Source organism: Scyliorhinus torazame, chromosome 21 (assembly GCF_047496885.1).
Source record: "Scyliorhinus torazame isolate Kashiwa2021f chromosome 21, sScyTor2.1, whole genome shotgun sequence".
In the NCBI taxonomy this organism is placed as follows: domain Eukaryota; kingdom Metazoa; phylum Chordata; class Chondrichthyes; order Carcharhiniformes; family Scyliorhinidae; genus Scyliorhinus; species Scyliorhinus torazame.
In genome coordinates, this window is record NC_092727.1 from 129,976,523 (window position 1) to 130,003,086 (window position 26,564).

Below are 26,564 nucleotides of genomic sequence, written 5' to 3' on the forward strand. Positions count from 1 at the left end.
AGTTAGCCGCCCGCTATAGCCCCTCACTCCCTCACATGGTGGCAATGTGGCCCCCCCCGGCTCTGCATTTACCTGGTTACTCACTGTTCTCATAACGTGAAAATGGACGGTGTACGTTTTAAAATGACACAACAAAAGACTATTAGCGGCCTACAGCTGGTCCGATAACTAACTTCAAATGGTGAAAAAAGTCAGATAGAATGGCTCCACTCCCAGACAGAGAGACGCCGAGAACCTTCCCGCCATAAACAATGGACCAGATCCCACCGGCTGCCTTTCTGGCCGGTGAGGGACGCGTTTGCCGGTAGCGTGAGGTGGCTTCAATGGGAATTCACAATGAGAGCGGCGGGAAACACGCGGCTGGGAGGAATCTCGCCCAACCTGCCAAAAACATTGGGCGCGATTCCCCGATCGCCAAATTCGTGTTCGGTAATTGGCCGGAGAATCCATTTTTACGCCAGAATCGGGGGCGGCGCGTTTTTCCGATGCTCCGACCCTCAAAACGGCAGGAGTACGCCCCAAGCCATCGGGACAGCCTCAGGATGTCTCCTGAGTCCCTCCCCCAATGCTCCACCCCCGATGGACCAAGTTCCCGACGGCGGGGGGGGGGGGGCGCGCGTGTCCTCGCACTTTTCGCGGATCTCGCATGGCGGCTGCGGAATGTCCAGCGTCGCCACAGTCGGCGGGGGGGCATTCCGCTGGCGGGGTGCTTCAGCAGGGGCTGGGGGACTGGTGCGGGGTGATCTGGGGGTAGCAAGGAGGGTTACAGTGCTTGTGTGTTTTAATAGCATGAGGTGCACGCGCGCATCTTTTATTAGATTGAGGTGTGTGTGCGCGTGTGTTTTAATAGAATGAGGTTTTTATGTGTGCGGGTGTTTTAATAGCAAGTGGCGTGTATGTATGCAATTTAATAGAATGAGGCGTGTGTGTGTTTTAATAGAATGAGGTATATGTGTGTGCGTGTGTTTTAATAGCATGAGGCGTGTATGTATGCAATTTAATAGAATGAGGTGTGTGCCCTGGTTATGCACCACTCCTGGTTTCCCCTGCTAGATTCTCCTCGAGCCCGGTGGTAATAGCCACTTTGAGGATTTGTCACTCCATGTCACTGCTGGCTCCAATCTGCGGGAACCGTAGGTTTGTGCCATCTGGTTTAGATTCATCGTTCAGGGCATGGGAGAGGGAGGGGTTGGGGAGGTTTAGGGACATGTTTCTTGAATGTAGGTTCGCCGGCCTTGGCAAGTTGTTGGAGAAGTTCCAGCTCCTGAGAGGGAACGTATTCAGGTGCTTTCAGATGTGTGATTTTCTACGTAAGGAGCTTCCTTCATATCCCCTGGTACCATCGTCTTCGCTCTTGGACAGAGTCCTGTCCATGGCTGAGTTCGGGCAGGGTAAGAGTTTGGGTGTCTATGGGCAGATGTGAGGCGACGGAGCACGCATTATTGGAGGAGGTAAAGAAGAAGTGGGAGGACGAGCTGGGTTTGGTCTTTTAGGGTGGGGGAGTGTGGAGTGAGGCTTCACAGGGGTAACTTCACTTTCTCATTGTGCAGGGTAGGTGGATTGGCCACGCTAAATTGCCCCTTAATTGGAAAATAAAGTGAATTGGTGCTTTAGATTTATTTTAAAATCTTCACCTCATGGGTGCCTTGTGGATAGCACAATTGCTTCACAGCTCCAGGGTCCCAGGTTCGATTCCAGCTTGGGTCACTGTCTGTGCGGAGTCTGCACCTTCTCCCCGTGTGTGCGTGGGTTTCCTCCGGGTGCTCCGGTTTCCTCCCACAGTCCAAAGATGTGCAGGTTAGGTGGATTGGCCGTGATAAATTGCCCTTAGTGTCCAAAATTGCCCTTAGTGTTGGGTGGGGTTACTGGGTTATGGGGATAGGGTGGCGGTGTTGACCTTGGGTAGGGCGCTCTTTCCAAGAGCTGGTGCAGACTCGATGGGCCGAAAGGCCTCCTTCTGCACTGTAAATTCTATGATAATCTATGATGTGCGAGGTTCAGCCTGATCCAGTTCAAGGTGGCGCACAGGGTGCACCTGAGCAGGGCGTGTATGAGTGGGTTCTTCTGGGGGTGGGGGATTGGCGTGAGTGGTGGCCATGGGATCAGGAGTAATTGTTTTATTTGTAGTCGCTTGATTACAATTTGAAAGTCATTTAAAAGGCAATTCGTAGACAATTCGAAGCTTTCAGAGAATTACAGACATTATCTTTCTTTGCTTAGGCAGACAGCTGGAAAGTAACTTTTAAAAGGTCAAAGTCTGGCAATGAAACATGAAGAGAGAGAGAAAGCTAATCTTCAGCTAAACTCAAACTCAAAGTCAAAAGTGGACTAACATCACTGACACAGACTGGTAGACTGACAGAACCCCAAAAAGACATCTCTAAAATGGAGACTAGAATCAAAGACAGAAATTAAGGACAGACAACACCAAAAGACATCTCTAAAATGGCGGGCGGAAACTTTTCAGTTATACACTTTCATATCTGTCTTAAGTCATCTAATTACACCCCAATATAATCCTAATTGGTTTAGGTTAGACTCAAACACATTTGATTTGATGGCAAGCCGTCCATCTTCAATGTGCAACATCAGCTTTTTAATTGTTTCATGTCTGCATGTTATGGAATGTGATATTTTGCTAATCTTTTAGCTGGCTTGGCTAATGTAACAATTGAGACTTCATATCGAGAATATATATATGATTCAATGCTCTTCCAAACTGCATTGGACTCTTGCCACCTAGTTGCCATGGAACTCAGTCCTTGGCCTTGACAATCAGCACAAGCAGTGTCAAATTGTTTTGCAACTGTGCTGTTTTAATGTCACACTGTCTTTGAAAATATGCATTTGCCAGAACAACGGACTTCATTAAAAGTGAATTATGCTGTATAAATGGGTATTCAAAACTGGGGCTCAACATTTATGCTTAAACAGCTATCTTTTACCTATACTAGTTGTATTCGAAATACCTGGCTTCTACAGGACCTGATGGAATTTTTGCACCTGGAGAAGATTAAGTTCACCATGAGGGGGTGGGTGGAACTGTTCTACTCGAGATTGCAGCTCTTCATCTCCTTCTTCAGGGGACTGGTTACCGGCAGCTGTTGGGGGGTGGGGGGTTGTCTTTTTGTTAAGGTTTTGCTTTCTTTATGGGGGGAGGGGGCACTGGGGATTGGGTGCATGTAGTTTGTGGGTATTTTGTGGTGGGAGTTACTGTATTGTTTTTGTTATAATGAAAATTTTGTTTGAATAAAAATATACTTTTAAAATCGCTTTGTTGGATTGTTCACTGAAGTTCGCACTTCTGGAAAATTGCTGGGTAAACCTGTACGTCGGAACCTCCCAGAGGGATTCCCCAGCACATCATTGGGGTAACCTCTAAATGTGACCCTGGGGAACCAGGAAGTTATGTAGTATGTGTGTGTAGTACACCACAGTGTTGTGCAGAGTATAGTTAAAAATAATGGAAGGCATGAAGTCTAAGTTAAGGCATATGGTACCTTATATAGTCTGAGTATAATTGAGGTCCCATCACCATAATCTCCACTGCTGATGCCTCTCATCTTTAAGTTGTTCTTCGACAATATTTTTGGTATCTCCTTGCTCCAGACTATTTCCTAGTCTTCTCTTTCATTACTCAATTAACTCAAACAGATGGTGTTGCCATGGGATCCTCTCTAGGTCCAGCTCTCACAAGCATCTTTGTCGGTTTCCATGAGAAACACATCTTCAATGGAATGACACCTAACCCCTTAACCCTTGCATATTTCTGATAGGTAGATGATACACTTGCTATCTTTGAATCCGCAGCTGTGTGGGAGAATTTCCTTACAAGCCTTAGTGGGTTTCATCTTGCACACAAACTCACCATTGAAATGGAGCTGTGAAACCCACTCCCTTTCCTCGACATACTGGTTGAGAAATATTCCATTGAGTTCTCTTGTGGTCTATCGCAAGCCCACCTTCATTGGTCAGGATACACATTGACATTCCCACAGTTCGATGTGCTAAAGGATAAATAGGGTCCAAACTATTTTCTCACCATACAAGCTTGATGCTGAAATGGGGAACATCAAAGCCATCCTGAGAAATAACGGCGATCCCGATCAGATCACTGCTCGCTGTATATCGCACAAACTCATGAACGGGCCTACGGCCATCACTTTCAGCCCTGCAAAGTTCCCATCTACCTCAGATTATCTCGGAAGGATAAGATCTCAAACGTTTGAGGAACAGATGAAGTTGGCCATTGCACGCTGTTATTATGCAGTAGTAACAGGAGTGGTATTCTCCATGAACAGGACGCTGCCATCAAGTCAAAATGATGTTCTGCCAATCACACAAATGAGTAATGTGGTAGATGAATTTCAGTGCCGATGTGATACCTGATATGTAGGGCGTAACAAACAGCATGTCCCTTCGGCTACTCGCAAAGTACTGACTGTATCCAACCAGCCCATGCTTGCAAAACTCAACATAGTGTCCAACATTAGGTGTGATTCAACGATGGAACAACACTTGCTAAACAATCTGAATTGTGATAAGAATTACACTTAAAACCAATTTAAAATGATCAGTCGGATTTGCAGTGTGGCTCACTTGCATGTGTTAGAAGTTACATATATTCACACACGATCCTGTCCTTTGCAGACTGAAGGAACGAGTCCATGCATTGCGCCGTTTTCAACTAAACAAATGATTGGGGGCAGCCATTCCCTGGTTCATTCATTTTAAACTGGTTCATTCCCAAAAGCAATGCCTGGACCAATCAGAGTCAACCTGCCTGGTTTGAACGTGAAACAAAAACTTAGCGGTTAGCTGTTCTCTGCTGCATTCTCTATGCATCACCTCTGCCAATCAGAGTCCATTTGCCAACTAATCAGCACTGTCTTCTCATGCAGTATAAATTGTTGTTCCCAATACTGTTGATTTATTTTGCATAGCTGTGCTGGTAAGTGCAAAACCAAACTTTGGCAGTGTGTCCTTTTTTTCAGCAATTCCCTAATAGTTTGAGTATCCTGTTGAAGATTAACTCTTCTCATCACACCCTATCACTTCACCCGGGAACCTTTCCTCTTTCTGTCCCTCTTTTTTTATAGTATACTAACTTCCCAGAATTAAAGTTTATCTCTGATGGTCTTACACTATAAGGCTCGCCATCTTTTTGAGACTTCTGCCTAGATGAACAACCTTTCCCCTGCATATAGGATGTTCAAATGCGCAGAAAAGGTGATACTAATTGTGATCTGTTCCAAGGCCAGGTGATGATTGCATCACTAAAGGTATTTTTGGATTTCTCCTACAGACCAATTGATGTGGGCTATAGCTCGCAACCATTTGAAGTGTCATGTGGACTGCCCATGTCAGGACAGATGTTAGTTTACAGTTTTGTTGGTCAACTAAGATCTTGTGAAGCATCTAAAATCACTGCGTGATTTAGTTCACAAATCCCGGCTAAATGTTCATCATTACAATGTTCATACTTTCGCGCACGTCTCTAAATGTGTTATTGGCAAATTCTGCACCCTCCCCCTGTTGTCAGTTAGTAATTTAGCCAGTGCCCCCAGTCCAGCCCTATCTATTTTTCCATGATTTTATCCGCAATGACTCTTTTATCTTTACCATGCGGACAGACAGACATGTCTATAAAATGTAAAATGAAACTGTTCTTGTTCTTCTTCCACACCTTTAAATCCTTATCTACAACTTCATTCAAGTCTCACGCTAATGGGAGATTTACAATAAGCCGTCTTGGTGTCCTGTGCTACCTTCTGCGTCTATCACTAATTTCTTCAATAAGCTTTGTGTATTCCTCATCAACTACCACTGCAAACTTTGGGATCAAAATGTATGACCAAGTTGTTGACATAACTTTAGACAATTCGGCAGCACGGTGGCACAGTGGTTAGCACTGCTGCCTCATGGCGCCGAGGATCCAGATTTGATCCTGGCCTCGGGTCACTGTCCATGTGGGGTTTGCACATTCCCTCTGGTCTTGTTGGTCCAGCTAGCCAATTCAGCTGCCCAATTAAACTTTGGAGTTCCTCTTTTTCCATTTTCGATGTTGTATCCTTTTGTGAGGCCTTACCATGAATAATTGCTATGGGGTTAATATTCTCCAAGAGAGGATGCTGATGTAGAGTGACATGAGAACCACTCTGCCCCATTTCTAACTCTGAATACACCAGAAGTCTGACTCCAATGTTGAATTCCGTTCTAAGCCCATTAATAACAGTATTTTAAATTCGCTACTACCATCCCACAAAAAATAATCTACATGCATCATGAAGATGCCCGAATACCAATAAAACATCGCAGGATCTGCTTTCAACTGAAGACAGCCCAACTTTAATAAAACCAACCTCACTGACAATACCAAACTCTGGAGGTGTCAATCAACCCGTACGCACATTTATTTAACTTCCAGAGAACCCTTTCTGTGTTTGGTGCCTCTCTCAGAGGATAAAGAAAAATGTATCTTTCAACCTGATGTCCCTGTAATAAAGCAGCTTTAATATCTATTGATTTGCATTCCTAAGCACTTGTGGCTAACAGAGCCAAGAAGATCTTCAAAATAGCCATCGGGGAATCTACCCTTAGTCACTAAGTTTTCTTCAAAACCTTGTGCTAACAGCTTTATCAGTTCCATGAGGAAGCAGCTTTTCCGTGCATCTACTTCAATCAGATGGAACTCATTGTCCCCTCTCTGGGACCTCTGTGAACACCCCAAATTCTTTCCAACTTTGCAGTTCTTGCTGTTTTGCATCTTTTATTAATTTATCAGCTAATTCAGTGTTCTTCAAAGTGTGGGTCGTGACCTGCGGGCGGGTGTCCGGAGTGTCGCAGAGCAATCGTTTGTGCCGTTCCTGAAGTGGTCCCGATCGCAGAAGGGACAACGGTCGGTACCGGCTTTTAAATTTAGAATACCATGGGCGGCAAGGTGGTGCAGAGGTTACCACTGCTGCCTGGGCGGCAAGGTGGCGCAGAGGTTACCACTGCTGCCTGGGCAGCATGGTGGCGCAGAGGTTACCACTGCTGCCTGGGCAGCATGGTGGCGCAGAGGTTACCACTGCTGCCTGGGCAGCATGGTGGCGCAGTGGTTATCACTGCTGCCTGGGCAGCATGGTGGCGCAGAGGTTACCACTGCTGCCTGGGCAGCAAGGTGGCGCAGAGGTTACCACTGCTGCCTGGGCAGCAAGGTGGCACAGTGGTTACCACTGCTGCCTGGGCAGCAAGGTGGCGCAGAGGTTACCACTGCTGCCTGGGCAGCATGGTGGCGCAGAGGTTACCACTGCTGCCTGGGCAGCAAGGTGGCGCAGTGGTTACCACTGCTGCCTGGGCAGCATGGTGGCGCAGAGGTTACCACTGCTGCCTGGGCGGCAAGGTGGCGCAGAGGTTACCACTGCTGCCTGGGCAGCATGGTGGCGCAGAGGTTACCACTGCTGCCTGGGCAGCATGGCGGTGCAGTGGTTACCACTGCTACTTCACGGCGCTGAAGACCCTGGTTTGATCCCGACCCTGGATCACTGTCCGTGTGATGTTTGCACATTCTCCCCGTGTCTGCGTGAGTTTCAGCACTACAACCCAAAGATGTGCAGGTTGTGTGGATTGGCAACGCTAAATTGACCCCCTCTGCTCCATTCTCTCGATCCCCGACTTAATCGGTTCCACCACTTTGGCCAGGTCTTCCAGGGCCTTCTTCCTCTGCTGACTGAACTTTGCATACAGAAATTCCACCAGCTGTTCCGTTGACCACTGGGTGGGCAGGACAGCCCCCTTGCCCGCCGTTATGTTAACCTGTGGCGCACCACAAAGACTGTCCTAGATCCAGCCACACAAGAGGAGTAACACCTTCTCCAGGTACTCCTGCACCTCTTTCCATCAAAACACCTCGCCCCTCAGATGGAGAAAAATCCAAAAAATACCACCTTGTGTGGGAGCCACCAAATGTGCGACCACTCACTCCATGGCCGCCACCAGAAATCCTGATTTCTTTTTTTTAAGTACCCCCTGTGGGGCATTCACTGCTTTGGGCTCATTGTATCTGCTTTTAGAAGTAGAGTTTGGGGAGGGTGGAGTTAGGGAGTAAGGATTGAGTTAGGATGTTGGGGGGGGGGGGGCATGGGGTTTGGGCATAAGCTTTGGGTTTGCAGGTGGGTTGTGGGGTTAGAGTTATGGGGTAGCTTTTGGGGGGAAGATTTGGGTCAGGATGCAGGCAGGGTGGGGTTTGGAGGTAAGGTTAGGGTTAAGGTCATGGAATCCCCAGGCAGCACAGTGGCGCAGTGGTTAGCACTGGGACTGCGGCGCTGAGGACCCGGATTCGAATCCCGACCCTGGGTCACTGTCCGTGTGGAGTTTGCACATTCTCCCCGTGTCTGCATGGATTTCACCCCCACAACCCAAAAGATGTGCAGGTTAGGTGGATTGGCCATGCTAAATTGCCTCTTAATTGGGAAAAAATGAATTGGGTATGTTAAATTTATAAAGGAAAAAAAAGGCTAGGGTTTGGGGAAGGGTGTGGGATAGGGTTTTGGGAGTAAGGTTTGGGTTAGGATGTGAGGGAGGGAGGTTTGAGATGGGTGTTGTAGGAATTGGGTGGGATTTGATTTCAGGGAGGGTTTGGTTTGGGGGGAGGGTTTGGTTTGGGGGAGGGTTTGGTTTGGGGAGGGTTTACATTTGGGGGAGGGTTTGGGTTTGGGGGAGGGTTTGGGCTGGGGGAGGATTTGGGTTTGGTTCGGGGAGGGTTTTGTTTTGTTTTTGGGGGGGGAGAGGGTTTGTTTTGGGAAGGGTTTGGCTTGGGGGAAGGTTTGGGTTTGGGGAGGATTTGCGTTTGGGGAGGTTTTGGGATGGGGAGGTTTTGGGGTGGGGAGGGTTTGGGGGTGGGGAGGATTTGGGTTTAGTTTGGGGGTGGGTTTGATTTGAGGGAGGGTTTGGTTTGGGGGTGGGGAGGGTTTGGTTTGGGGGGGGTTTGGTGTGTGGGTGGGGAGGTTTTGGGTTTGGGGGAGGGTTTAGGTTTGGGGATGATTTCGTTTTGGGCAGTTTGGTTTTGGAGGGTATCTGGAGGAGGATTTGGTTTGGGTTTGTTTTGGAGTAGGGTTTGGTTATAAGGGGGGCGGTTGGAGTTTGGGTTTAGTTTGGGGGAATGGTTTGAGGGGTTGGGTTAGACGGGGAGGTTAGGGGGAGGGTTTGGGTTGGGGGAAGGGTTTGGGGGGGTTAGAGGGGAAGGCTTTGGGGGGGTTAGAGGGGGAGGTTGGGGGTAGAGGGGGAGGTTGGGGAGTAGAGGGGGAGGTTGGGGGGGTAGAGGGGGAGGTTGGGGGGGTAGAGGGGGAGGTTGGGGGGGTAGAGGGGGAGGTTGGGGGGGTAGAGGGGGAGGTTGGGGGGGTAGAGGGGGAGGTTGGGGGGGGTAGAGGGGAGGTTGGGGCGGTAGATGGGGAGGTTGGGGGGTAGAGGGGGAGGTTGGGGGGGTTAGAGGGGGAGGTGGGGGGGGTTAGAGTGGGAGGTTGGGGGGTTAGAGTGGGAGGTTGGGGTGGTTAGAGGGGGAGGTTGGGGGGGGTTAGAGGGGGAGGTTGGGGGGGTTAGAGGGGGAGGTTGGGGGGATTAGAGCGGGAGGTTGGGGTGGTTAGAGTGGGAGGTTGGGGGGAAGAGGGGGAGGTTGGGGGGTAGAGGGGGAGGTTGGGGGGTAGAGGGGGAGGTTGGGGGGTAGAGGGGGAGGTTGGGGGGTAGAGGGGGAGGTTGGGGGGTAGAGGGGGAGGTTGGGGGGGTAGAGGGGAGGTTGGGGGGTAGATGGGGAGGTTGGGGGGTAGAGGGGGAGGTTGGGGGGGTTAGAGGGGGAGGTGGGGGGTTAGAGTGGGAGGTTGGGGGGGTTAGAGGGGGAGGTGGGGGGGTTAGAGTGGGAGGTTGGGGGGGTAGGAGGGGGAGGTTGGGGGGGGGTTAAGGGGGAGGTTGGGGGGGTTAGAGGGGGAGGTGGGGGGGTTAGAGGGGGTGGTGGAGGTGTTAGGGGGGTGGTGGGGGGGGTTGGAGGGGGTGGTGGGGGGGTTAGAGGGGGTGGTGGGGGTTAAAGGGATGGTGGGGGGGGTTAGAGGGGATGGTGGGGGGGGTTAGAGAGGGGGTTAGAGGGGGAGGTTGGGGGGGTTAGAGGGGGAGGTTGGGGGGTAGAGGCGGAGGTTTGGGGGTAGAGGGGAGGTTGGGGGGTAGAGGGGGAGGTTGAGGGGGGTAGAGGGGGAGGTTGGGGGGTGGAGGGGGAGGTTGGGGGGTAGAGGGGGAGGTTGGGGGGGTAGAGGGGAAGGTTGGGGGGGCTAGAGGGGGAGGTGGGGGGGTAGAGGAGGAGGTTGGGGGGTAGAGGGGGAGGTTGGGGGGGTTAGAGGGGGAGGTTGGGGGGGTTAGAGAGGGAGGTTGGGGGTGTTAGAGGGGGAGGTTGGGGGGGTTAGAGGGGGAGTTTGGGTGGTTAGAGGGGAAGGTGGGGGGTTAGAGGAGGAGGTTGGGGGGTTAGAGGGGGAGGTTGGGGGGGTTAGAGGGAGAGGTTGGGGGGGTTAGAGGGGGAGGTTGGGGGTGGTTAGAGGGGTGGTTGGGGGGTTAGAGGGGGAGGTTGGGGGGGTTAGAGGGGGAGGTTGGGGGGGTTAGAGGGGAGGTTGGGGGGTTAGAGGTGGAGGTTGGGGGGGTTAGAGGGGGAGGTTGGGGGGGTGTTAGAGGGGGAGGTTGGGGGGTTTAGAGGGGGAGGTTGGGGGGAGTTAGAGGGGAGGTTGGGGGGAGTTAGAGGGGAGGTTGGGGGGGGTTGGAGGGGAGGTTGGGGGGGTTAGAGGGGGAGGTTGGGGGGTTTGAGGGGGAAGTTGGGGGAGTTAGAGGGAGAGGTTGGGGGGGTTAGAGGGGGAGGTTTGGGGGGGTTAGAGGGGGAGGTTGGGGGGGTTAGAGGGGAGGTTGGGGGGGTTAGAGGGGGAGGTTGGGGGGTTAGAGGGGAGGTTGGGGTGGTTAGAGTGGAGGTTGGGGGGGTTGAGGGGGAGGTTGGGGGGTAGAGGGGGAGGTTGGGGGTGAGGGGGAGGTTGGGGGTAGAGGGGAGGTTGGGGGGGTTGAGGGGGAGGTTGGGGGGGGTAGAGGGGGAGGTTGGGGGGGGTAGAGGGGGTGGTTGGGGGGGTAGAGAGGGGTGGGGAGGTTGGGGGGTGGGGGGTGTGGGGGGGGTTGGGGGGGGGTGTGGGGGGGGTTGGGGGGGTAGGGGGGGGTGGTGGGGGGGGTAGGAGGGGGAGGTTGGGGGGGGTAGAGGGGGGTGGTGGGGGGGGGGTTAGAGGGGAGGTTGGGGGGGGTTAGAGGGGAGGTTGGGGGGGGTTAGAGCGGGAGGTTGGGGTGGTTAGAGTGGGAGGTTGGGGGGGAGAGGGGGAGGTTGGGGGGGAAGAGGGGGGGTTGGGGGGTAGAGGGGGGGGTTGGGGGGTAGAGGGGGAGGTTGGGGGGTTGAGGGGGAGGTTGGGGGGTAGAGGGGGAGGTTGGGGGGGGGTAGAGGGGAGGTTGGGGGGGTAGATGGGGAGTGTGGGTGGTAGAGGGGGAGGTTGGGGGGGGTTAGACGGGGAGGTGGGGGGGGTGAGGTGGGAGGTTGGGGGGGGTAGGAGGGGGAGGTTGGGGGGGGTTAGAGGGGGAGGTTGGGGGGGTAGTGGGGGGGTTGGAGGGGGTTGAGGGGGAGGTTGGGGGGGTTAGAGGGGAGGTTGGGGGGTGTTGTGGGGTGGTTGGGGGGGTTAGAGGGGGTTTGGGGGTGGGGGGGGGGGGTGGTAGGGGGGTGGTGGGGGGGGTTAGTGGGGAGGTGGGGGGGTTAGAGGGGGTGGTGGGGGGGGGTTAGAGGGGGTGGTGGGGGTGGTTAGAGGGGGAGGTTGGGGGGGGGGGTTAGAGGGGGAGGTTGGGGGGTTTAGGGGGGAGGTTGGGGGGGGTTAGAGGGGGAGGTTGGGGGGTTAGAGGGGGAGGTTGGGGGGGTTAGAGGGGGGAGGTTGGGGGGGTTAGAGGGGGAGGTTGAGGGGGTTAATGGGGAGGTTAAGGGGGTTAGAGGGGGAGGTTGGGGGGTAGAGGGGGGGGTTGGGGGGTAGAGGGGGAGGTTGGGGGGTAGAGGGGGAGGTTGGGGGGTAGAGGGGGAGGGTTGGGGGCGAGAGGGGGAGGTTGGGGGGGTAGTGGGGGAGGTTGGGGGGGGGTAGAGGGGGAGGTTGGGGGGTAGAGGGGGGAGGTTGGGGGGGTTAGAGGGAGAGGTTGGGGGGGTTAGTGGGGGAGGTTAGGGGGGGTTAGTGAGGGAGGTTGGGGGTGTTAGTGGGGGAGGTTGGGGGGGTTAGAGGGGGAGTTTGGGGGGTTAGAGGTGTAGGTGGGGGTGGTTAGAGATGGAGGTTGGGGGGGGGGTTAGAAGGGGTGGTGGGGGGGGTTAGAAGGGGTGGTGGGGGGGGTTGAGGGGGTGGGGGGGGGTTATGGGGGTGGTGGGATGGTTAGAGGGGGGAGGTTGGGGGGGGGGTTAGAGGGGGAGGTTGGGGGATTTAGAGGGGGAGGTTGGGGGGGGTTAGAGGGGGAGGTTGGGGGGTTAGAGGGGGAGGTTGGGGGGGTTAGAGGGGGAGGTTGAGGGGGTTAATGGGGAGGTTAAGGTGGTTAGAGGGGGAGGTTGGGGGGTAGAGGGGGAGGTTGGGGGGCAGAAGGGGAGGTTGGGGGGGGTAGAGGGGGAGGTAGAGGGGGAGGTTGGGGGGTAGAGGGGGAGGTTGGGGGGGGTAGAGGGGGAGGTTGGGGGGTAGAGGGGGAGGTTGGGGGGGGAGATTGGGGGGGTTAGAGAGGGAGGTTGGGGGGGTAAGAGTGGGGGTTAGAGGTGAAGGTTGGCGGCGGTTAGAGGGGGAGGTGGGGGGCTTAGAGGGGGAGGTGGGGGGGTTAGAGGGGGTGGTGGGGGGTGTTAGAGGGGGTGGTGGGGGGTTAGAGGGGGTGGTGGGGGGGTTTAGAAGGGGTGGTGGGGAGGTTAGAGGGGGTGGGGGGGTTAGAGGGGGTGGTGGGGGGGTTAGAGGGGGTGGTGGGGGGGTAGAGGGGGTGGTGGGTGGGTTAGAGGCGGTGGTGGGGGGGTTAGAGGGGGTGGTGGGGGGGTAGAGGGGGTGGTGGGGGGGTTAGAGGGGATGGTGGGGGGGCTTAGAGGGGGAGGTTGGGGGGGTTAGAGGGGGAGGTTGGGGGGGTTAGAGGGGGAGGTTGGGGGGGTAGAGGCGGAGGTTGGGGGGTAGAGGGGAGGTTGGGGGGTAGAGGGGGAGGTTGGGGGGGTAGAGGGGGAGGTTGGGGGGGTGGAGGGCGAGGTTTGGGGGGGGTAGAGGGGGAGGTTGGGGGGTAGAGGGGGAGGTTGGGGGGGGTAGAGGGGGAGGTTGGGGGGGTAGAGGGGGAGGTTGGGGGGGTAGAGGAGGAGGTTGGGGGGTAGAGGGGGAGGTTGGGGGGGGTTAGAGGGGGAGGTTGGGGGGGTTAGAGAGGGAAGTTGGGGGTGTTAGAGGGGGAGGTTGGGGGGGTTAGAGGGGGAGTTTGGGGAGTTAGAGGGGAAGGTGGGGGGGTGGTTAGAGGGGGAGGTTGGGGGAGGTTAGAGGGGGAGGTGGGGGGGTTAGAGGGGGTGGGGGGGGGGTTAGAGGGGTGGTGGGGTGGTTAGAGGGGGAGGTTGGGGGGGGGTTAGAGGGGGAGGTTGGGGGATTTAGAGGGGAAGGTTGGGGGGGTTAGAGGGGAGGTTGGGGGGGTTAGAGGGGGAGGTTGGGGGGGTTAGAGGGGGAGGTTGAGGGGGTTAATGGGGAGGTCAAGGGGGTTAGAGGGGGAGGTTGGGGGGTAGAGGGGAGGTTGGGGGGTAGAAGAGGAGGTTGGGGGGTAGAGGGGGAGGTTGGGGGGTAGAGGGGGAGGTTGGGGGGTAGAGGGGGAGGTTGGGGGGTAGAGGGGGAGGTTGGGGGGGTTAGAGGGAGAGGTTGGGGGGTTAGAGGGGGAGGTTAGGGGGGTTAGAGAGGGAGGTTGGGGATGTTAGAGGGGGAGGTTGGGGGGTTTAGAGGGGGAGTTTGGGGGGTTAGAGGGGAAGGTGGGGGGTGGTTAGAGGGGGAGGTTGGGGGGGTTAGAAGGGGAGGTGGGGGGGTTAGAGGGGGTGGGGGGAGGTTAGAGGGGGTGGTGGGGTGGTTAGAGGGGGAGGTTGGGGGGGGGTTAGAGGGGGAGGTTGGGGGATTTAGAGGGGGAGGTTGGGGGGGTTAGAGGGGGAGGTTGGGGGGTTAGAGGGGGAGGTTGGGGGGGTTAGAGGGGGAGGTTGAGGGGGTTAATGGGGAGGTTAAGGGGGTTAGAGGGGGAGGTTGGGGGGTAGAGGGGGAGGTTGGGGGGTGGAAGGGGAGGTTGGGGGGGTAGAGGGGGAGGTTGGGGGGGGTTAGAGGGGAGGTTGGGGGGGATAAGAGTGGGGGTTAGAGGTGGAGGTTGGCGGCGGTTAGAGGGGGAGGTGGGGGGGTTAGAGGGGGAGGTGGGGGGGTTAGAGGGGGTGGTGGGGGGTGTTAGAGGGGGTGGTGGGGGGTTGGAGGGGGTGGTGGGGGGGTTTAGAAGGGGTGGTGGGGAGGTTAGAGGGGGTGGGGGGGGTGGTTAGTGGGGTGGTGGGGGGGTTAGAGGGGGTGGTGGTGGGGGGTTAGAGGGGGAGGTTGGGGGGGTTAGAGGGGAGGTTGGTTTGGGTCCGGGGTGGGGGGCGGGGTCCGGGGGGGGTTGGGCTGGGTCCGGGGGGTATTGGTTTGGGTTGGGTCCGGGGGGGGGGGTTGGTTTGGGTTGGGTCGGGTGGGGGGTTGGTTTGGGTTGGGTCCGGGGGGGGGTTGGTTTGGGTTGGGCTCTGGGGGGGTTTGGGTTGGGTTCGGGAGGGGTTTGGGTTGGGTTCGGGGGGGGGGGTTGGTTTGGATCCGGGGGGGGTTTGGGTTGGTTCCGCGGGGGGTGGGGTTTGGGGTTGGGCTCGGGGGGGGTTTGGGTTGGTTCCGGGGGGGGGGGGGATTGGGTTGGGTTCGGGGGGGGGAGTTGGGTTGGGTTCGGGGGGGGGGGTTGGGTTGGGTCCGGGGGGGGGGGTTTGGTTTGGTTCCGGGGGGGGGTTTGGGTTGGTTCCGGGGGGGGTTGGTTTGGGTTGGGTCCGGGAGGGGGGTTGGTTTGGATTGGGTCCGGGGGGGGGGTTTGGGTTGGTTCCGGGGTGGGGGGGGTTTGGGTTGGTTCCGGGGGAGGGGGTTTGGGTTGGATTCCGGGGGGGGTTGGGTTGGGTCCGGGGGGGTGGGGGTTGGTTTGGGTTGGGTCCGGGGGGGGGGGGTTGGTTTGGGTTGGGTCCGGGCGGGGGGTTTGGTTTGGTTCCGGGGGGGGGTGTTGGGTTGGGTCCCGGGGGGGGGTGTTGGTTTGGGTTGGGTCCCGGGGGGGGGGTTGGGTTGGGTCCCGGGGGGGGGGGGGGGGTTGGGTTGGGTCCCGGGGGGGGGGGTTGGGTTGGGTCCCGGGGGTGGGGGTTGGGTTGGGTCCCGGGGGGGGGGGTTGGTTTGGGTTGGGTCCCGGGGGGGGGGGGGTTGGGTTGGGTCCGGTCCCGGGGTGGGGGGGATGGGCTGGTTCCGGGGGGGGGGGGTATGGGTTGGGTTCGGGGTGGTTGGGTTGGCTCCGGGGGGGGGGGGGTTTGGGTTGGTTCCGGCAGGGGGGGGGGTTTGGGTTGGGTTCGGCAGGGGGGGTTGGGTTGGGTCCGGGGGGGGGGTTGGGTTGGGTCCGGGGGGGGAGGTTTGGGTTGGTTCCGGGGGGGGGGGGGTTTGTTTGGGTTGGGTGGGGGGGGGGGGGGTTTGGGTTGGTTCCGGGGGCAGGGGGTTGGGTTGGGTCCGGGGTGGGGGTTGGTTTGGGTTGGGTCCGGGGGGTGGGGGGGGGTTGGGTTGATTCCGGGGGGGGGGTGTTGGGTTGGGTTCGGGGGGAGGGTTTGGGTTGGGTTCGGGGGGGGGGGTTGGGTTGGGTCCGGGGGGGGGGGGTTGGTTTGGGTTGGATCCCGGGAGGGGGGGGTTGGTTTGGGTTGGGTCCCGGGAGGGGGGGGTTGGGTTGGGTCCGGGGGGGGGGGGGGGTTGGTTTGGGTTGGGTCCCGGGGGGGGGGGGGGTGTTGGGTTGGTTCCGGGGGGGGGGGGGGGTTGGTTTGGGGTGGGTCCGGGGGGGATAGTTTGGGTCGGGTCCCGGGGGGGGGGGGGGGTTTGGGTTGGGTCCCGGGTGGGGGGGGGGGGTTGGTTTGGGTTGGGTCCGGGGGGGATAGTTTGGGTCGGGTCCCGGGGGGGGGGGGTGGTTGGGTTGGGTCCCGGGTGGGGGGGGGGGGGTTGGGTTGGGTCCTGGGGGGGCAGGGGGGGTTGGGTCCCGGGGGGGGGGTTGGTTTGGGTCCCGGGTGGGGGGGGGGGGTTGGTTTGGGTTGGGTCCGGGGGGGATAGTTTGGGTCGGGTCCCGGGGGGGGGGGGTGGTTGGGTTGGGTCCCGGGTGGGGGGGGGGGGGTTGGGTTGGGTCCTGGGGGGGCAGGGGGGGTTGGGTCCCGGGGGGGGGTTGGTTTGGGTCCCGGGTGGGGGGGGGGGGTTGGTTTGGGTTGGGTCCGGGGGGGATAGTTTGGGTCGGGTCCCGGGGGGGGGGGGTGGTTGGGTTGGGTCCCGGGTGGGGGGGGGGGGGGTTGGGTTGGGTCCTGGGGGGGCAGGGGGGGTTGGGTCCGGGGGGGGTTGGGTTGGGTCCCGGGCGGGGGGGGAGTTGGGTTGGGTTCGGGGGGGGGGTTTGGGTTGGTTCCGGGTGGGGGGGGGTTGGTTTGGGTTGGTTCCGGGGGGGGGGTTGGTTTGGGTTGGGTCCGGGGGGGGGGGTTTGGGTTGGGTTCGGGGGGGGGGGGTTGGGTTGTGTTCGGTGGGGGGGGTTGGGTTGGGTCGGGGGGGGGGGTTGGGTTGTGTTCGGTGGGGGGGGGTTGGGTTGGTTCCGGGGGGTGGGGGTTGGGTTGGGTTCGGGGGGGGGGGTTGGGTTGGGTCCGGGGGGGTGGGTGGGTTGGGTCCCGGGGGGGGGGGGGTTTGGTATGGGTTGGGTTCGGTGGGGGGCGGGGGTTGGTTTGGGTTGGGTCCGGGGGGGGGGGGTTGGTTTGGGTTGGGTCCCGGGGGGGGGGGTTGGGTCCGGGGGGGGGTTGGGTTGAGTCCGGGGGGGGTGCGTTAGTTTGGGTTGGGCCCCGGGGGGGGGGGTTGGGTTGGGTTGGGTCCCGGGGGGGGGGGGGGTTTGGGTTGGGCCCCGGGGGGGGGGTTGGGTTAGTTTGGTCCCGGGGGGGGGGGTTGGTTGGGTCCCGGGGGGGGGGGGGTTGGGTTGGGTCCCGGGGGGGGGGGGGGTTGGGTTGGGTCCCGGGGGGGGGGGGGTTGGGTTGGGTCCCGGGGGGGGGGGGGTTGGGTTGGGTCCCGGGGGAGGGGCCGCCGCGCTGATTGGGTTGAAGTTGGTTCCTCCCCCGGAGCCGGAATGTTGAGGCCGGAGCCGCAGCGGAAAAAACACCGAGAGAGAGAGAGAGCCCCCTCCCCCAGAGCCAGACATGGTGAGGAATCGGGGGGGGGGGGGGGGGGGGGCTTGAGAGACCTCGAGAAACCCGCGGGCGGGGGTGGGTGGATTGAGGAGAAACATTGGGGGAGGGAAGAGACAGGGTCTTCTCCTGGTTTGGGGGGTGGGGGGGAGAGAGGTTCCTATCCTGGTTTGGTGGGGGGAGAGGTTCCTATCCTGGTTTGGGGGGGGGGGAAGAGAGAGGTTCCTATCCTGGTTTGGTGGGGGGAGAGGTTCCTATCCTGGTTTGGGGGGGGAGGGTGAGGTTCCTATCCTGGTTTGGGGGGGGGGAGGGAGAGGTTCCTATCCTGGTTTGGGGGGGGGGAGGGAGAGGTTCCTATCCTGGTTTGGGGGGGGGGAGGGAGAGGTTCCTATCCTGGTTTGGGGGGGGGGAGAGGTTCCTATCCTGGTTTGGGGGGGGGGAGGGAGGGAAAGGTTCCTATCCTGGTTTGGGGGGGGGGAGGGAGAGGTTCCTATCCTGGTTTTGGGGGGAGGGGGGGAGGGAGAGGTTCCATTCCTGGTTTGGGGGGGGGAGAGGTTCCATTCCTGGTTTGGGGGGGGGGGAAGAGGTTCCATTCCTGGTTTGGGGGGGGGGAGAGGTTCCATTCCTGGTTTGGGGGGGGGGAGGGAGAGGTTCCTATCCTGGTTTGGGGGGGGGGGGAAGAGAGAGGTTCCTATCCTGGTTTGGGGGGGGGAGAGGTTCCTATCCTGGTTTGGTGGGGGGGGGGGGGTTCCTATCCTGGTTTGGGGGGGGAGGGAGAGGTTCCTATCCTGGTTTGGGGGGGGGGAGGGAGAGGTTCCTATCCTGGTTTGGGGGGGGGGGAGAGGTTCCTATCCTGGTTTGGGGGGGGGAGGGAGGGAAAGGTTCCTATCCTGGTTTGGGGGGGGGGAGGGAGAGGTTCCTATCCTGGTTTTGGGGGGAGGGGGGGAGGGAGAGGTTCCATTCCTGGTTTGGGGGGGGGAGAGGTTCCATTCCTGGTTTGGGGGGGGGGAGAGGTTCCATTCCTGGTTTGGGGGGGGGGAGAGGTTCCATTCCTGGTTTGGGGGGGGGGAGGGAGAGGTTCCTATCCTGGTTTTGGGGGGGGGGGAGGGAGGGAGAGGTTCCTATCCTGGTTTGGGGGGGGGGGGGAGGGAGGGAGAGGTTCCTATCCTGGTTTGGGAGGGGGGGAGGGAGAGGTTCCTATCCTGGTTTGGGGGGGGGGGGAGGGAGAGGTTCCTATCCTGGTTTGGGGGGGGGGAGGGAGGGAGAGGTTCCTATCCTGGTTTGGGGGGGGGGGGAGAGGAGAGGGGTTCCTATCCTGGTTGGGGTTTTGGGGGGGGGGGGGAGAGAGGTTCCTATCCTGGTTTGGGGGGGGGAGGGGGAGGGAGAGGTTCCTATCCTGGTTTGGGGAGGGGGAGAGAGAGGTTCCTATCCTGGTTTGGGGGGGGGGAGAGAGAGGTTCCTATCCTGGTTTGGGGGGGGGGGGGGAGAGGTTCCTATCCTGGTTTGGGGGGGGGGGGTTCCTATCCTGGTTTGGGGGGGGAGGGAGAGGTTCCTATCCTGGTTTGGGGGGGGGAGAGGTTCCTATCCTGGTTTGGGGGGGGGAGGGAGGGAAAGGTTCCTATCCTGGTTTGGGGGGGGGAGGGAGAGGTTCCTATCCTGGTTTGGGGGGGGGAGGGAGAGGTTCCTATCCTGGTTTTGGGGGGAGGGGGGGAGGGAGAGGTTCCATTCCTGGTTTGGGGGGGGGAGAGGTTCCATTCCTGGTTTGGGGGGGGGGAGGGAGAGGTTCCTATCCTGGTTTGGGGGGGGGGGGGGAGGGAGGGAGAGGTTCCTATCCTGGTTTGGGGGGGGGGGGAGGGAGGGAGAGGTTCCTATCCTGGTTTGGGGGGGGGGGGGGGAGGGAGAGGTTCCTATCCTGGTTTGGGGGGGGGGGGGGGAGGGAGAGGTTCCTATCCTGGTTTTGGGGGGGGGGGGAGGGAGGGAGAGGTTCCTATCCTGGTTTGGGGGGGGGGAGAGGAGAGGGGTTCCTATCCTGGTTGGGGTTTTGGGGGGGGGGGGGGGAGAGAGGTTCCTATCCTGGTTTGGGGGGGGGAGGGGGAGGGAGAGGTTCCTATCCTGGTTTGGGGGGGGGGAGGGAGGGAGAGGTTCCTATCCTGGTTTGGGGGGGGGGGCGGAGAGGTGCCTATACTGGTTTGGGGGGGAGAGAGAGGTTCCTATCCTGGTTTGAGGGGGGGGGAGTGAGGTTCCTATCCTGTTTTTTTTGGGGGGGGGGGAGAGAGAGGTGCCTATACTGTTTTGGTGGGGGGGGGAGGGAGAGGTTCCTATCCTGGTTTGGGGGAGGGGGGAGCGAGGTGCCTATACTGGTTTGGGGGGGAGAGAGAGGTTCCTATCCTGGTTTGAGGGGGGGGGAGGAGAGGGTTCCTATCCTGGTTGGGGTTGGGGTTTGAGGGGGGGGGGAAGAGAGGTTCCTATCCTGGTTTGGGGGGGAGAGAGGTTGCTATCTTGGGGGGGGGGGGGAGGGAGAGGTTCCTATCCTGGTTTGAGGGGGGGCGGGGAGAGAGAGAGGTGCCTATACTGGTTTGGGGGGAGGGGGGAGAGAGGTTCCTATCCTGGTTTGAGGGGGGTTGGGGAGTGAGGTTCCTATCCTGTTTTTTTTTTTTGGGGGGGGGAGAGAGAGAGAGGTGCCTATACTGGTTTGGGGGGAGGGGGGAGAGAGACGTTCCTATCCTGGTTTGAGGGTGGGCGGGGAGGAGAGGGTTCCTATCCTGGTTGGGGTTGGGGTTTGGGGGGGCGGGGGAAGAGAGGTTCCTATCCTGGTTTGGGGGGGAGAGAGGTTGCTATCTTGGGGGGGGGGGGGGAGGGAGAGGTTCCTATCCTGGTTTGAGGGGGGGCGGGGAGAGAGAGAGGTGCCTATACTGGTTTGGGGGGAGGGGGGAGAGAGGTTCCTATCCTGGTTTGAGGGGGGTTGGGGAGTGAGGTTCCTATCCTGTTTTTTTTGGGGGGTGAGAGAGAGGTGCCTATACTGGTTTGGGGGAGGGGGGAGAGAGACGTTCCTATCCTGGTTTGAGGGGGGGGGGGGGAGTGAGGTTCCTATCCTGTTTTTTTTGGGGGGGGCGGGGGGGAGAGGTGCCTATACTGGTTTGGGTGGAGGGGGGAGCGAGACGTTCCTATCCTGGTTTTTTTTGGGGGGGGGATGCGGAAAGGTACCTATCCTGGTTTCGGGGGGTTGGTGAAAGGTGCCTTTCCCAGTTTGCACAATAAGAAATCTCAACAGGTTCAACTTTATTTGAAATCACAAGCTTTCTGAGAACTGATCCTTCATCAGGTGAAGTGGAGGCAAGTTCACAGTTACAGCATATATAGGAGAGACAACAAAATTACAGGTTGGAATGTGAGTCTTTACAGGTACAAACAGTGTGAGTGGAATGAGTGCTAATCACAGGTAATCGAGGTGGGAATTGTCTCAAGCCAGGACAGTCAGTCGGATTCTGCAAACCCCTCCAAAATAGTGGGGGTTACATGTAATGTGACATGAACCCGAGATCCCGGTTGAGGCCTGCTTCATGCGTGCAGAACTTGGCTACCGGTTTCTGCTCGGCGATTTGCATTGTCGTGTGTCTTGAAAGCCGCTTTTCAGACTGTTTAATCGAAAATTGGAGGTTGAATGTCCTTGACTGCTGAAATGTTCCCCGACTGGAGGGGAATATTCCTGCCTGGAAGATTGTTGTGCGGTGTCCATTCATCCGTTGTCGTAACCTCTGCATGGTCTCGCCAATATACCACGCCTCGGGACATCCTTTCCTGCAGTGTATGAGGTAGACAACGTTGGCCAAGTTGCATGAGTATGTACCGTGTACCTGGTGGGTGGTGGTCTCACGTGTGATAGTAGTATCCATGTCGATGATCTGGTATGTCTTGCAGAGTTCAAGGCCCATGTACTATCTGATTGGATAATTATCCAATTCTATTGTGAAAGGCTTGATTGAACTGCATCACCTGAGAAAGGAGCTGTGCTCCGAAAGCTAATGATTCAAAACAAACCTGTTGGGACTTTAACCTGATGTTGTAAGATTTCTTACTGTGCTCATCCCAGTCCAACGCCGGCATCTCCACATCAGTGCTCGAGCGAGGCATACCGTTTGGTGACTAGGTATCCCAAAATCACAAGAGGAAATTATTTTGAGATGTACCATCTGTGCAGCCATCGCCAGAAATAAAAAGAATCTCAGATGCTATCCCCATTCCCATTCCGATTGTGGGAATGTCTCAGCATGGATCTTTTTGAGCTCACGGGGACGATATCCCTCATAGTTATTGTCCCGCTTCAGAAGCTGCCGTTAATTCACGAAAGACATTTTTTGCCAAACATGGCATTCCTGATCTTGTCATTTCAGACAATGGTCCACAGGATGTGAATGTAGAGTTCAAGAAATTTACAGAAGCTTATGGATTTGTCCACACAACTGTTTTGCCCAGTTTCCCACAATCAAATGGTGAGACCGAGAGGAGTAAGAACAATAAATGCTTTGTCTAAAAATCAACTTGGCTCTCTTGGCTACCATTCCACATCACTTCAGAATGGTCTGGCTCCGTCAGCACTTCTGTCGGGACGACGATTGCAGACTCAGCTTCCTGTTCTTCCACATACGCCTATGTTATGCGTAAAAACAACTGATACAGAGAGAGTACATAGAACGTAGAACATAGAAAATACAGCACAGAACAGGCCCTTCGGCCCACGATGTTGTGCCGAACCTTTGTCCTAGATTAATCATAGATTATCATTGAATTTACAGTGCAGAAGGAGGCCATTCGGCCCTTTGAGTCTGCACCGGCTCTTGGAAAGAGCACCCTACCCAAACTCAACACCTCCACTCAACACCAAGGGCAATTCGGACATTAAGGGCAATTTATCATTGGCCAATTCACCAAACCCGCACATCTTTGGACTGTGGGAGGAAACCGGAGCACCCGGAGGAAACCCACGCAGACACGGGGAGGACGTGCAGACTCCGCACAGCCAATGTCTCAAGCCGGAATCGAACCTGGGACCATGGAGCTGTGAAGCAATTGTGCTATCCACAATGCTACCGTGCTGCCCTTAAGAACAAATAAATCTACACTATATCATTTTACCATAATCCATATACCTATCCAATAGTTGCTTGAAGGTCCCAAATGTTTCCGACTCAACTACTTCCACAGGCAGTGCATTCCATGCCCCCACTACTCTCTGGGTAAAGACCTACCTCTGATATCCCTCCTATATCTTCCACCTTTCACCTTAAATTTATGTCCCCTTGTAATGGTGTGTTCCACCCGGGGAAAAAGTCTCTGACTGTCTACTCTATCTATTCCCCTGATCATCTTATAAACCTCTATCAAGTCGCCCCTCATCCTTCTCCGCTCTAATGAGAAAAGGCCTAGCACCCTCAACCTTTCCTCGTAAGACCTACTCTCCATTCCAGGCATCATCCTGGTAAATCTTCTTTGCACCTTTTCCAAAGCTTCCACATCCTTCCTAAAATGAGGCGACCAGAACTGTACACAGTACTCCAAATGTGGCCTTACCAAAGTTTTGTACAGCTGCATCATCACCTCACGGCTCTTAAATTCAATCCCTCTGTTAATGAACGCGAGCACACCATAGGCCTTCTTCACAGCTCTATCCACTTGAGTGGCAACTTTCAAAGATGTATGAACATAGACCCCAAGATCTCTCTGCTCCTCCACATTGCCAAGAACTCTACCGTTAACCCTGTATTTTGTAAGGTATTTCTCCCTTGAGTAAGGGAGAAGGAGGGTGAGTATTGTGCAAGTTAAACCAGAAACTACAATCGATGCCACTTGGTGCATAATCTACCAGAACTCCAACCAGCTGAATGACTACTCTCGGGTGTTTGAGAGAGAACATGGGCAGCATGGTGACACAATGGTTAGCACAGCTACCTCACAGCGCCAGGGACCACGGTTCGATTCCGGCCTCGGGTGACTGTGGAGTTTGCAATTTCTCCCCGTGTCTGCATGGGTTTCCTCCGGTGCACCGGTTTCCTCCTACAGTCCAAAGTTTAAAAAAAATAAATTTAGAGTACCCAATTCATTTTTCCCAATTAAGGGGCAATTTAGCGTGGCCAATCCACCAACACTGCACATCTTTGGGATGCTGGGGTGAAACCCACGCAAGCACGGGGAGAATGTGCAAACTCCACACGGACAGTGACTCAGAACCGGGATCGAACCTGGGACCTCGGCGCCGTGAGGCAGCAGTGCTAACCACTGTGTCACCGTGCTGCCCTCTACAGTCCAAAGTTGTGTAGCTTAGGTGGATTGCCATGATTAATGTGCGGGGTATGGGGATAGGGCGGAGGAGTGAGCCTAGGGAGGTGCTCTTCTGGAGAATTGGTGCAAAGTCAATGGGCCGAATGGCCTCCCTCTATACTGTATGGATTCTATGGGTGCTTGAATCCTATGTAGCTTCTTAGAGAGCTGAGAACAAGAACAGGGAGATTGGTGAAATCATCATGATGCTTTTCGTTGCAATGTAATGTAAATAATGTATTCATTGGAGGAGATGTAGTATAAAGGGTTATTGTGATCACATGACAACAGTGTGGATAGTTTTTAGAGCCGCATATTGAGCCTGTATTGTACATAGTATAATGTTCAATAAAAGGTAAAGTTTACCTACAGCCTTGCCTCCAGCAATATCTGAATCCATATGATGAACAATCCTTTCCTAAGACCCACGACAATGATAAGAGTCACGTGTTTGCAACCTACAGTCCTAAACCATCAGAATGTAGAGAGCATTGTATTTAATATGATAAAAAGTAGTAAACTCTGTGTCCATGAGTTTACCTCCCTCCACCACCCCTCTATTTATGAGGTGATGCTTGTCTGTCTTTATCAGAGTGTTTGATTTAATATTTTCTAGATAATTGGTTTCATTTTGCTGCAGGTACCAGAATTGGAAAAAAGCACAGTCCGTATCAGAGAACCAGAGCGCGTCAAAGAAATCATCTCCTGCATCCGTGCTGGGGGAGCATCCAAACTTCAGGTAGGTTTATAATGAGGGGCAGTTCCTAGTTGCCCCCAGCTGCACTTAGTGATTAACAAGTCGTAGTTTTTACAAAATGTATTCAATTTTGAGATGGGGGCATTGCTGCCAAGGCGAGCATTTATTGCCTGTTCCTAGTTGCCTTGAGAAAGTTATGGTGATCCTTCATAAATCGCAGATTACCAAGTTCTTAGTTACCCCAATAGTCGAGTGTGCAATGTGGCTAACATCCATTATAATAATAAGAATCTTTATTATTGTCACAAGTAGCCTTACATTAAAACTGCAACGACGTTACTGTGAAAAGTCCCTAGTCGCCAAATTCCGGCGCCTGTTCGGGTACACGAGGGAGAATTCAGAATGTCCAATTCACCTAACAGCACATGTTTGGAATGTGGGAGGAAACTGGAGCACCCGGAGGAAACCCACGCAGACACGGGGAGAACGTGCAGACTCCGCACAGACAGTGACCCAGCGGGGATTCGAACCCAGGATCCTGGCGCTGTGAAGCAACAGTGCTAACCACTCAACACCAGATTCAGTTACCCTGATTGGTAGCTTTATGATGATCAGCAGTCGGAAAATCTACACAATGGACTGAAGCACTTGGATGATGTTCAGATTGGACTGATAAGTGGCAGGTGACATTGGTACCACACAAATGCCAGGCAGTGTGACACCCCATGCTGGTGGCTTTGGAGGTCAGAGTTGCCCTTAACATCTATGCCTCTGGTTCCTTTCCGAGCTCAATGGGGGACCTGTGCAGTGTCTGGGCATAGATTGTGTTAACCTAGTGACTGATGCTATCTTCAAACACTTCCACACGTTCATCCACTTGTGGACAGAGCAAGAGCCTGTGATGGCAGGATTCCCCCGAGTGGATTGCACTAATGTGACCATCAACAGGTGAGCCGGGAGCTTTCAAAACCAGAAAGGTGTTCCACTCGAATGTTCAGATTGTGTGTTCTCCAAGTCTTTGCCCATTACCCTGGCAGCTCACACAATGCTTACATCTTGCAGCACTCACAGATTCCAAGGCTGTTCGTGGCTCCTGCAAGTTTGGATGGATGACGAGGGCTAATCCTTAAAAAGGTGGCTGTTGACCCCACTCCATCCCCCAAGAACAGAGGTGGAGGAGAAGTACAACAGGATCATGCCTCCACAAGGGCAGTAGTGGAGAAGATTGGGGGTTGGTTTAGCTCAGTTCGTGATGCAGAGCAAGTCCAACGGTGCAGGTTCAATTCCCATACCGGCTGAGTTATTCATGAAGGGCCCGCCTTCTCAACTTGCCTCTTATCTGAGGAAGGATGTTCTTGCTCTAGAGGGAGAGCAGCTAAGGTTTGCCAGACTGATTCCTGGGATGGCGGCACTGACCTATAAAGAGAGATTGAATCCCTTAGGATTATATTCGCTAGAGTTTAGACGAATGGGGGAGGGGGAATCTCATAGAAACCTATAAAATTCTAACCGGACTAGACAGGAAGGATGTTCCTGATGATGGGGTGTCCAGAACCAGGGGTCACAGTCTGAGGATACGGGGTGGACTATATTAACTGTGGCCGCCAGGTGCTGAGGCCATTGCCAAGCAAATGTCCATTTGCAGAACTGGATTGTTGAAGCTCTCCCAACCTCCCAAACACCACTTGGCAACGTTATGGAACTGCACCTGCACTTTTAAAACCCCCAGCCAGGTCCTCATCAGACCCAGCACCCGATGCATTTCCTCCGCCACCCGCATAGAGACCAAACTGGCAATGCATTTCGTTCTGTGCAGGCTCTGATTGGCTACGCAGCGTAATATTGCATTGAAAATGCGATGTCGGGCGGGAGTGGATTCGCCTTCGCTTCCGGCTGTGCTTACCTCGGGCACACACTGGGGAAACATTCAGGCCTTTAACTGCATTTCTCTTTCCACAGATGCTGCATGGCCTGTTGAATATTTCCTCCATTTTGTGTTTCTATTTTAGAGCTTTTCAATTGATTGGTATCCCAAACACAGATCTGTATCCACTCCTGCCACCATTG

The 26,564-nt window shown here is 56.3% G+C and overlaps 1 protein-coding gene across 4 annotated transcripts in view; it reads left to right on the top strand.

The window, feature by feature from the left end:
- Positions 1-17,446: 17,446 nt before the first annotated feature.
- LOC140398674 (cytosolic 5'-nucleotidase 3-like) overlaps positions 17,447-26,564 on the top strand; it is a 36,015-nt gene continuing 26,897 nt past the window's right edge. Inside the window, exons 1-2 of one of the 4 annotated variants that reach the window (XM_072487653.1) lie at positions 17,447-17,500; positions 24,441-24,539. In XM_072487653.1, the coding sequence (XP_072343754.1) occupies positions 17,498-17,500; positions 24,441-24,539 (102 nt within the window). In that variant the 5' untranslated portion in view covers positions 17,447-17,497. Of the gene's footprint in view, positions 17,501-20,744; positions 20,866-21,867; positions 21,976-24,440; positions 24,540-26,564 lie in introns of those variants that run through there. The other 3 variants (XM_072487651.1, XM_072487650.1, XM_072487652.1) reach the window with 3 other exon arrangements.